We start from the raw sequence: 12,531 nt of genomic DNA, 5'->3' as shown, positions 1-12,531 counted from the left end.
GTTGCCCTGACCAGGGATGTTCCAAGTTCTCTAGTGGTAATGTGAGTCACAGACATCAACACTGACCCTGGCTACTGCATAACCACAGACCCAGACATGGCCCTCAGTGGTAGCATAGGCTGGGACCTGTAGAGGTTTGGTCTAGTGCTACGGATTATGATGCTAAATTCTAGGAGGAGGGACTTCTGTTTACAAGCTTTTGTTGTGCAAACCTTGCTACAGGATTTAAAACTATTGGTTAAATAAAATTGGCTATAGCCAAATACTGGAGGGCTTAGAGGTGGGTGGGTTTGGAGTGACCTGGTGGAGAACAGACCACAGAAAGAGGAAGAAGGAAAATGGAGAAGCCACTGCCATGAGGGGAGATGGACCATGAGCACATACATGGCCAGGAGAGACAGAAAGTATCAGGGGCACAGTGCTGCTGGGGAGGTAGCCAGGCCTGCCGTTAAAAGATTATATTAGGGGTGCCCTGCCCCCCGTAATGATTAAGCCAAATAATAACCGTAGTCTTGTTTACTTGTAAGCTAGTTGGGGATAAGCTTAATTTGCTTGGACTACAATTTGGCTATAATAGGGACCTCACCAGGTGTCAGAGTTGGTCACTCACAGAAGGCTACTCCCCCACCCTCGAGTCTCCAGTTCCCTCTCTCTCCATAATGCTCAAGATGCTCTGCCTCTCTTCTTCTCCCATCTGTCCACCACATACTCGCACACTGTGGTGGCTCCTCCTGCAGGCTGGCCACATGGCTGGTGGGTCCCTGGGTGACATTCTCTGACAAGTGGGTGCCTACAGCTTGTAATGTGCCCCAGAGGGCAGGTCTGTGAGCAGCACGCCCTGCAGACCAGACCTGTTTTCCTCCTGTGCTGCACTGCCTGGGTTTGCTTTTTAGGCGTTCTAGGCACAAGGCAGCTTTGGCCACCAAGTAAGGCCTCAAGCTAGAAAGAACAAGGACTGCCAACCAATCACTCTGTCTCTACAACACCACCACCAAGGCGCTGTGAGGGGGCTCACCACCACTTTTGGCCATTGCTGCTTGGCATTCTGAAGCATTACAGAGTACTTCTGGGATGGGCCTCTCAGTCGCCATCTTCCTTAGCGTCATTGCTACAGCCACTACTGTCAACACTCACTTTTGCGTGCCTCTCTGCAATCAGCATCCTAGCCTTGCACCTGGCCCACCTGTGCTCCAACACTCCTGGAGCTACTTCCTGTCCACCACCACTGCCTCCACAAATACCTGCAGTGTAGACAGCACAGGCAATGATGACCATAACAGAAAAACAATCATATGGAGGCTATATTGCTCCACTGATAACCAAAGTCATGGCATCTATCTAACAGGACCTTTAATTTCATATAAAAGGAAAACATCTTCTGTTGCAGGATTTTCCCTGTCCAATCACATTAGGGCAGTGGGAGGCTTGTGATTGGACAGGAGAAGGGAGGCAGAGAGAGGAGTTGAGGAGATACACGTGTGCGCACACACGCACACACACACACACACACACACACACACACAGAAAGAGGAGGTCTGAGGAGGAGAGGGAGAACCAGAATGGAGGCTGACGTGGTGTTATCAGGTTAGAATAATTGTGTTAGCCTGGCAGTGGTGGCACACGCCTTTAATCCCAGCCCTTGGGAAACAGGCAGGTGGATTTCTGAGTTCGGGGCCATCTTGGTCTACAGAGTGAGTTCCAGGAGAGTCAGGGCTACACAGAGAAACCCTGTCTCGGGAAAACAAAAAACAAAACAAAACAAAACAAAACAACAACAACAACAACAACAACAAAAACCCCCCAAAAAAACCGAAACAAAACAAAAAAACAAAACAAACAAAAAAGAACTAATAATTGTGTTAAAGCTTCATCATTATCATTTGGCTCTGCAATTATTGTATTGGCACCTTGTAAATCGTGTTATTATTGATACATAAATCTGATTGGCTAGTTAAGCATTAAGAGTCCTGATTCTACTGGGAAATTAGGTGTTGAGATGGCTGACCAGGGGTGCATGTGGTGTTGTATGAAAGCAAGAGGAACTAGGGGCCTGGTCTGAGAGATGGCCTGATGGGAGCCACATGGCCTAGCAAGATGGCGAGTTGGCAGGCTGAAAGATGGAGTGAGTGAGATCACCTGGCACAGAGGCTAGCTCTAGATATGTCCTGCAACATCTTCCTATGGAAAACCTACTACATAAAATTGAAAGAAGACAGCACAGCAGCTCTACAGGCAACATAGGAACATGGGAGGTACAAAAAAAACGTAAGGGAGTGTAGAGGGGATCTCCTGTGCACTGTGTGGAAGCATCACCTGTCAATAAAAAGCTGTCAGCCTATTAGCTTAAAGAGGAAGAAGGAGGTGGGAGTTCCAGCAGGGAGAGAGGATTCTGGGATAGAGTGTGGTGTGGAAAGAGATTCACACCAAATGTTGATGGAGACAGTCACATGAAACTGAGAAGAGAAAAGAAACCAGCCACGTGGTACTTATAGAGTAGAATAAATGGATTAATAAATGATGAGCTAGCCAGGGAACAAGCCCAAGCTCAGGGCCTAGGCATTTGGTTTGTTATTTTGGAGAACAAAGAGGTTGGGTTGAAAAGTTTATGGTTGGAAGGGAACATACATCTGATAGAACAACAAGCAGCTCTTAACCTGTGGGTCATAACCCTTTGAGGTTGAATGACCCTTTCAGAGGAATCACATTTCAGGTATCCTTCATACTAGATATTTACATTATGATTCATAACAGAAGCAAAATTACAGTTCTGGAGTAGCAACAAAATAATTTTATGGTTGTGGTGGTAGTGGGGTGGTCACCATGACATGAGGAAGAGTATCAAAGGGTTGCAGCTCTAGGAAGGTTGAGAACCACTGTTCCAGAAGAAAAATCCCAATATGAAAGAAATCTATTATGTTCTCGAACAGAAATTCAAAATAGTGATAAGGAAACCAAATGAGATACAATAGAGTGTATTAACTGTTACAATAGATACAATAGAGTGTATTAACTGAGTGTATTATATGATACAATAGAGTGTATTAACTGAGTGTATTAATAGAGTGTAAATAACTGATTAAATGAAGGGCATATCCATGACACCAGGGAGAAACCAAGCAGAAATGGAGAAATGACATCATTCAGTCAACGAAAGGGTCACAAGACAGAAGAAAGGCGTGAGTGTGAGTGTGGGGAAGGGATGAGATAAAGGATGGGATGAAAAGGGTGGTAGAGACAAAGAAGCAAGTGTGGGGGTAAACAAAATGCACTATATATTTGTGTGTGTGTATACACACGTGTTCACACACACACACACATAACAAATACATATATGCATGAAACTATCAAAGAACTTTGATCAATAAAAAAGAAAAGAAAAAGAAAATGCAACATAGGCACATAAGAGTATACTACTCAGGGCTGGAGTGATGGCTCAGAGGTTAATAGCACTGTCTGCTCTTCCAGAGGTCCTGAGTTCAATTCCCAGCAACCACATGGTGGTTCACAACCATCTGTAATGTAATCTGATGCCCTCTTCTCATGTGTCTGAAGACAGCTACAGTGTACTCATATACATTAAATAAATAAATAATCTTTTTTTTAAAAGTGTACTACTCAGTGTAAGAAGAACAAACTCGTGTCCCTTGTGGAGAAATGAAAGATACATCAGGTAAAAGGCAGTCAGCTGGGCACAGAGGTTGATCTCAGCCATGATAGGAGACTAGTGATCGCTAGTGACGAGGAAGGGGAAGGGGGAGGAAGGTTGCATAATGTATACAAAATACAGTCACACAGAAGTATTTGCTATGGTCTTCCTGATCACAGTATGGACATTTAGTTCACCATAGTTTATGATATACTTCAGTACGAGTGCAGACATTCTTAAGTAGGCAGATGATAAATATAAGGGGTGAATATCCTAATGGCTCTGATTTGATCATTACACCATGCAGTGAATATTTATATGACCCTATAAATATGAACAAAGAAACATCAATTAATAACAACAGAACTGAGAAGTCTCACTGAATAGCTGTAAGACACTTGAATGTTAGGAATGTCAAAATATAAATAAAATCCTGTGCATGTGTGCAGGCAAAGAGTGATCACTGAAAATCAAATCAGCACTCTGGCCCCCATACATACTAGATGAGAAAGACAGGCTGCCATAACCAGACAGGGCCATGTTACTTGATTTTGTTGCCAAATTTAGCTCTTTATCCTAAAACGGAATTGCTTTCAACCTATTCTGTAGGACAGATATGTACAACGGAAAATATTCAGAATAATAATAAAAACTGTATCATGAACTCCAAAAGGTTTGTGATGTTCTAGTTAGGAATGCTAACACAAACCTAAGATCCAACGAGAAAACTGTCTGCTCTTAGCCACAGAGATACTAAGTATGGTGGTCAGTAAAGGGAAAATAAGAAGCAATATTATCTCATAGGTAAATACCACCCTTTATTGGAAGTTTCTCCCCTTCTGGGAATTTTCACATCTGTGGAAAGACGAGAGGGCGCTGCTGTGTTGTTCAGGAAAATAACACTGTTATTCTAAAGCTATCATAAGAATGAGATTGGCAGCATTAAGAGATTATAGTCAGAGGAATTTCCCACTAACACAGACATTTTAAAGCTCAGCAATGAGATGAAATACAAGACTCATGGGTAAAACCCAGGAAACAATGGGTATCAAACATCCAGAGGTGTTAGACAGTTCACGGCCTTCCTAAGTAGCAAGTAAGAGCAGGACTGGCCTCCACACTCCTCGCTTTCTCGACCCTCCTGTGTCCCACAACCCGCTGTGTGGGCTCTTCCCCTGCCTTTCAATACAAGCACACACAATCAAAATTCAAAACCAGTACCAGGCTCTTTACTAAAACTGGGATGCACACTCACTGTAAGACAACAGGGAAGACTTTTAACACTTTATTTTTATTTTATGTGTACGGCTGTTTTTACCTGCTTCTCTGTCTGTGAGGGTGATGGATCCCCTGGAACTGCACTTACAGACACTTGGGTGCTGAGAATTGAGCCCAGGGCCTCTGGAAGAGCAGTCGGTGCTCTTAACCACTGAGCCATCTCTCCAGCTCCTACAGGGAGGACCTTTTTGTCTTATCGCTTTTCTCTAAAAGACCACAGCCCCATCTCAAAGGACTGGCTGTCTTTCCATCTCATGTTTTTTCATTCCAAGGTTTTCTTAGTCACTAAGATGGACTTATCCCTGCATCTCTCCTATACTCTGAAATGTATACATTTCAGTTCATTTCAGAGTATTTGGCCAATTTTCTGAGGAACCTCCAGACTGACTTCCAGAGTGGTTATACAAGCTTGCAATCCCACCAACAATGGAGAGTGTTCCTCTTTCTCCACATCCTCGCCAGCATCTGCTGTCACCTGAATTTTTGATCTTAGCCATTCTGACTGGTGTGAGGTGGAATCTCAGGGTTGTTTTGATTTGCATTTCCCTGATGATTAAGGATGTTGAACATTTTTTCAGGTGCTTCTCAGCCATTCGGTATTCCTCAGGGGAGAATTCTTTGTTTAGCTCTGTACCCCATTTTTAGTGGGGTTATTTGATTTTCTGGAGTCCACCTTCTTGAGTTCTTTGTATATATTGGATATTCGTCCCCTATCAGATTTAGGATAGGTAAAGATCCTTTCCCAATCTATTGGTGGCCTTTTTGTCTCATTGACTGTGTCTTTTGCCTTACAGAAGCTTTGCAATTTTATGAGGTCCCATTTGTCAATTCTCGATCTTACAGCACAAGCCATTGCTGTTCTGTTCAGGAACTTTTCCTCTGTGCCCATATCTTCGAGGTTTTTCCCCACTTTCTCCTCTGTAAGTTTCAGTGTCTCTGGTTTTATGTGGAGCTTCTTGATCCACTTAGACTTGAGCTTTGTACAGGAGATAAGAATGATCAATATGCATTCTTCTATATGATAATCACCAGTTGAGCCAGCACCATTTGTTGAAAATGCTGTCTTTTTTCCACTGGATGGCCCAGATGTCCCTCAACAGAGGAATGGATACAGAAAATGTGGTACATTTACACAATGGAGTACAACTCAGCTATTAAAAACAATAAATTTATGAAATTCTTAAGCAAATGGATGGATCTGGAGGATATCATCCTGAGTGAGGTAACCCAATCAGAAAAGAATTCACAGCCGGGTGTGGTGGCGCACGCCTTTAATCCCAGCACTCGGGAGGCAGAGGCAGGCGGATTTCTGAGTTTGAGACCAGCCTGGTCTACAGAGTGAGTTCCAGGACAGCCAGGGCTACACAGAGAAACCCTGTCTCAAAAAAACAAAAAACAAAAAAAAAAAAAAAAAAAGAAGAAGAAAAAGAAAAAGAAAAAGAAAAGAATTCACATGATATACACTCACTACTAAGTGGATATTACCCCAGAAATTTAGAATACCCAAGATACAATCTGCAAAACACATGAAACTCAAGAAGAAGGAAGTCCAAAGTGTGGATACTTCGTTCTTCCTTAGAATGGGGAACAAAATACCCATGGAGTGAGTTACAGAGACAAAGTTTGGAGTTGAGACAGAAGGAAGGACCATCCAGTGACTGCCCCACCCAGGGATCCATCCCATAAACAGTCACCAAACGCAGACACCATTGCATACACTAGCAAGATTTTGCTGACAGGACCCTGATATAGCCGTCTCTTGTGAGGCTATGTCAGTGCCTGGCAAACACAGAAGTGGATGCTCACATTCATCTATTGGATGCAACACAGGGCACCCAATGGAGGAGCTAGAGAAAGTACCCAAGGAGCTGAAGGGGTCTGCAACCCTATAGGTGGAACAACAATATGAACTAACCAGTACCCCCGGAGCTCATGTCTCTAGCTGCATATGTAGCAGAAGATGGCCTGGTTGGCCATCATTGGGAGGAGAGGCCCCTTGGTCTTGCAAAGATTATATGCCCCAGTACAGAGGAATGCCAGGGCCAGGAAGCTGGAGTGGGTGGGTTGGGGAGCAGGGTGGGGGAAAAGTGTAGGGGATTTTCAGGATAGTATTTGAAATGTAAATGAAGAAAATATCTTTAAAAAAAAAAAGAAAGAAATGGAAGACGTATGAGTAGCTCTCATTTTGGGTATCTATCAGATTCTTCCAACTAAACAGGTTTGAATGGGAACTCACCCCCAGCCTACAATCCTAAAAAACTATAGTAGAAAATAATTTATTAAAAAAAAAAGAGTATTTGTCCCAGGGCAGGGCGACTGGCTCAGTGGTTAAGAGCGCCTGTTGCTCTTGTAGAGGACCCAGATTTGGTTCCTGGCATTCGTATGGCGGCTCACAACCATCTAAGTCCAGTTCTTTGGGGCCAGTCACACAGACCTCTCCTGACCTTTGCGGGCACCAGCTGTGCATATGGTGGTGGGCATGCACAGGCGTACACAAAATAAAAATTTTAAACCTAAAAAAAAAGGGTTTGTTCAGAGTATCTCAAATCAAACACATTTATTCTAGATAAGAGAAGTCTTCCCACACAAACAAAGGCATAGGCGTAGTTTATTAAGGCATGTGCCCGGAGGTAAGCCTTCTGGACTGCAGTGTGTGCCTGTGGCAACCAGCGTACGATGCAAAACCACTCAGCACCAACAGAAGGATTATAGAGAAAATGGAGCCCAGGACGTGATCTCAAAAACTACTTCCAGGGACACATTTAAAGGTGGGGAAAAGAACGGAAGAGAAACATTACCACAGGGCTAAATATGCTAAAGACTCAAGAAAAACATCAATATGGCATTTTATTATAGAACAGTGACGGGTGTTTACGGAAGCGGGCGTCACAAGAACTACACGTAGCTCATGATTCACCGTGGGGTGTGAGGAGGAGGAGGGAAGTGGAGGAGAAGTGGAAGTTACGCCACCCACAGGGAAAGCAGGCTGCCACTAACACTGAGCTGGCTGACAGACGTGGGCAGCATACACCTGGCTGTGCGCTCTATGTTCCCACGTAAGGGAAAGTGGGCGCCATTCTATATGCACATAGCATGTCAATTCTGAGGAAGGGTTAGTTTGTCCCCTAACGCATCAATAAGAATGGATCTCCGCAGCAGGCTTTAACGTACACCAGAGGAGGCTGACTCTAAAGAGAATGTTGGCCTTTAAGAAAAAGAACCATGGACATGCTTTCCTCAAGTTAAAAAGCAACCGTGGCTTCCCGAACCAGAGGTAGTGTGTACTCCTGTGTACTCCTGTGCTGGGTGTGTTGAAGAAACACAGATGACGCGGCTGAGGGCAGCCCTAGTTTATCGGACTGAAAGTTAAGTTGCAGACACCCACGTTACAGTGAGGAGCTGAGGGGATATGGAACTAGATACGGAACTAACTGTACATCTACTGCTGTCTGTACGAGATAAAAAGCCATTTATAAAATGAATCAGCGATAAAAAATGATAGCAGTCACGTTTGGTTTAGATGATAGGATTGCGTTTTATTAATACCAATTTTCTGTACGTGTCACATTTTCATGAAGAAACACACACTGCTTTAAAAGGCAGAAAAGAGGCCCTACAGGATGGCTCAGTGGTTAAACCCTCTCACCATACACGGCTGCAAGTGGGGTATCATCTCCGCATTCCATAGTGAGGTGGGAGGAAAATCGTCGTGCAAAGCAGTCCAGGCTGTGACTCTGCCTGCACCTGGCCACCCGACTTTAATCCTTGGTACCCAAATAAAGGTGGAAGGGTAGCCAACTCTCCCACCCTCACCACATCCTTCCGGACTTAGTCTCTCTTTCTTCAAAGTTTAACCAATGTACTGGAAACCTCACCAAGGAAGCATTCTACTGACAGAATTACACACTGGGAAAAGAAAACCCCAAACGCCTGCCGTTGATCCATCTTTCCTAAACGGAGTATCAGAAACGTCACGGAGCTCATCTCCAAACGGATGAAATTAAAAATCAAGAATAGTATGTGTGGGACTTCCTAGAGGAACAAGGGTCCCCTGCACTGTAAAGCACCGCAGTGCCCGCTTGGTGCTTCACCGAGCTAAAACTCAGCATTCTTGACATTTGTAATTAGTGAGAGAGAAGTGCCCACAGGGCCAGAGACTTGAAACCCCTAGAGACTTTTCAGAGTTATTGCCATCTGTGTGTCTCTACAAGTCATTTAGTTTATGGAAAGCTGTGTCTGACGTGTGATACCAGTGTTTTATCTCTTAGGCCATTCCTCATCTCTGTCATCCCCATTTGTCAAGAGACACCCTCGTCAAGAAACACCAGGTCTCTGATCACTGCTACAACTTGCTGACAGACTAGGGAGAGTAATGAACTGTTGACAGACTATGTAAGATAACCCCGGGAGATAAAGAATGGATAATTTCAGATATGAGTCTGGGCTCTGTACAGAGCTTCTTAGACTACATTAAAATCGACTCATTACAACTCAATAAAAGTACTATTACAAATTTAAGTTTCAGTATTTACTCATTTAAGCAGGGTCTCCCTATTAGCTCAGGCTAGCCTCAAACTCGCCATTTCCTTGGTCCTCTCAGATGCTTTGGCTATTTAAAAGTATGCTTGGGAATAATAAACAGGGCTAAATCTTGAAAGCTGAAAAGTAACGTGTCTCCTGCTTTAGGCTACAAAAATAAAAGTGTATGCAGATGAATGTATCACAAAGAAAATAATGGTTTTTAGACCTTAAAAATAAAAAAACACATGCTGGAAAGATAGCTCAGCGGTTAAGAGTACCGACTGTTCTTCCAGAGGTCCTGAGTTCAATCCCCAGCAACCACAGCATGGCTCATAACCATCTGCAATAGGGTCTGGTACCCTCTTCTGGTGTGTCCGAAGAGAGCTATGGTGGTGTACTCATATGCATGAAATAAATAAATAAATCTTTGAGAATAAATAAAAAATAAAAAAAAACACATCATGGAAAACAACTTCTTTTTTTTTTTTTTTTTTTTAAAGTTTTTTTTTTTTTTTTAAGATTTATTTATTTATTATATGTAAGTACACTGTAGCTGTCTTCAGACACTCCAGAAGAGGGAGTCAGATCTCGTTATGGATGGTTGTGAGCCACCATGTGGTTGCTGGGATTTGAACTCCGGACCTTTGGAAGAGTAGTCGGGTGCTCTTACCCACTGAGCCATCTCACCAGCCCCCGGAAAACAACTTCTTACTAATTGGACAAAATGGCAACTTTGTAACAGCTTTGGGGAGAACTCTTTATTTTTGTTACTGTTGTGTGTGTGGATGTGCGTTTTGTGTGTGCACAGCATAAGTGCAGTGCCATGGAGGGTGATGGCGCCACAAGCAGTTGAGAGCTGCCTGATGTGGTGTTAAGAATCAAACTCTAACCCTCTGCAAAAGCAAGCCCCACTCTAAACTGCTGGGCCATCTCTCTAGCCTCCACTGCCACCCCCGGTAAAAACTAATTTCAAAACAACAACAATATCAAAACAAACAAACAAAAACAAAACAAAAACCACCTAGAACTAAATTAAACTAAACCAACAAACCCTAAGTATTCTGTCATTTATTTCAATTCAAAACCACAAATATAAAAATGCTGCTTATAATTTAAATTTTGACTAGATTTAAGTTTGTGTAACACGGTTGATAGATTATCACATTTTATCTTTGTTTTCCAAACAATAACTTCTCTTTTTTATTTGAAAATATGTCACAGGGCTATGGTGTCTCTCCACTTTAATCCTAGAACTTGGGAGGCAGAGGCAGGCAGATCTTTGTGAGTTCAAGGCAAGCCTGGTCTACAGTTCCAGGACATCCTGGGCTACAAAAAGAAACCCTGCCTGGAAACAACAACAAACAAAAACAACAAACAAAAACAAAAAGTCAAGTCAAAGCTAATTCGGTCTGACAAAAGAAACGTCGTTCTGTTTGGGTTCATTTACTCATGGTACATAGAAGCTACTCAGTGCTAGATTAAAGAAGTGTGTTTCATCTCACACACATAAAGACAGACACATACAAGCTCCAGCAAACACAGTGCTTTCTATGGGTCAGAATGATACGTGTAGGTGTTCCGCTCCTCCACATAGGTCCTCCCCTTATCATAGATCCCACCAAAAAATTAAAAAATAAAAAAATTTAAAAAATATCACATTTTACTTGTGCTCGCTTTATATTAAAGCTCAGAATCCCTATTAGTGACTGTCTTAGACCTATTAAATAGGTCCCCAGCACGTATCATCACTACCACTGCCAATGCCACCTCGCCAACGCCACCTCCAGCTCCGCTTTTCCATCCCCACCCCTGCCTCGGACAAGCTGGTTCTAGTCATCCACTTCAGGCCTCTACAAACTTCTAGTTAATGGCATTCTGTCATTCCATTTGGTGGCCTTGTATTGTCAGTGTGTAACTACGCGTCCGGAATAGGTCAGAAACAAGATTGTGGCTGACAGATGCCACAACTCTGTCTACGAGGGAATTTCTTTCTCTTTTCTTTCATTTCTATTTTTTAAAGTATTTTTTAAAATCTATTTAAGTATGCATTTTACACATATGGATGTTCTGTCTGCATGCATGTACACCACAAGATCCCACGCACATACAGTCAAATGGGACTAGAGTCAGAGACAGTTGTGAGCCAGCAGGGTGGGAACTGAACTCAGGACATCTGGAAAAGCAGCCAGTGCTGCTAACTGCTGAGCCATCTCTCCAGGCCCAGGAATTTTTTTTTCTTTTTTTCTTTTTTTTTTTTTTTGGGGGGGGGGGGATGTTTCAAGACAGGGTTTCTCTGTATAGCCCTAGCTGTCCTGGAACTCACTTTGTAGACCAGGCTGGCCTCGAACTCAGAAATCCACCTGCCTCTGCCTCCCAAGTGCTGGGATCAAAGGCGTGCGCCACCACTGCCCAGCGAGGAATTTCTTTTTAAGAATGCAGTATTAAGGTTTGTTGCTTTTGACAAATTACTTGAAACAGCTCTAGTTAGTTAAAGTCCGATTGAGACAGGCACTATTCTCGAGCCTGCAAGTTACAACACAAAGATTCTTACCTTTTGTATCTGCCTGGAACTGTTCTCGACGGGTCCTGTAAAGCAAAATATAAGACGTCAGCTGTGCATGCGTGTCACTACACAACTACAACCTGCAGAGAGGCAGAACAGTGCCTGCCTGGGAGCTACGGAGAGCAGCCGTGCTTGCACTTAACAGGGCACACCGCCAAGCAAACAAAACGAACCTCAATCTGGCTTTTCAGCCCAAACCAACCGTGTTTTAAAGTTTAATACTGAAATATTTTGGTTATGAACTTAGCCCTTAATGGCTGAGCCATCCCTCCAGCAGAAGTCTAGAAAAGCATTTCCTTTTTTTTTTTTGGTTTTTCGAGACAGGGTTTCTCTGTGTAGCCCTGGCTGTCCTGGAACTCACTCTGTAGATCAGGCTGGCCTCGAACTCAGAAATCCACCTGCCTCTGCCTCCCAAGGGCTGGGATTAAAGGCGTGCATCACCACTGCCCAGTCTAGAAAAACATTTAAAAAACACATTGCATTCCTTCCTTCCCCTTCCCCTTCCCCTTCCCCTCCCTCCCTC

General features: G+C 43.4%; 1 protein-coding gene across 1 annotated transcript in view; it reads right to left on the bottom strand.

Moving 5' to 3' along the window:
- Pawr (PRKC, apoptosis, WT1, regulator) overlaps positions 1-12,531 on the bottom strand; it is an 82,203-nt gene that overhangs the window by 10,663 nt on the left and 59,009 nt on the right. The window contains exon 4 of the mRNA NM_054056.2: positions 11,997-12,031. Coding sequence (NP_473397.1) covers positions 11,997-12,031 — 35 coding nt within the window. The remainder of the gene's footprint in view (positions 1-11,996; positions 12,032-12,531) is intronic.

The sequence above is a fragment of the Mus musculus genome, chromosome 10, assembly GCF_000001635.26.
Source record: "Mus musculus strain C57BL/6J chromosome 10, GRCm38.p6 C57BL/6J".
In the NCBI taxonomy this organism is placed as follows: Eukaryota; Metazoa; Chordata; class Mammalia; order Rodentia; family Muridae; genus Mus; species Mus musculus.
This window is presented reverse-complemented; position numbering and strand designations above follow the sequence as displayed.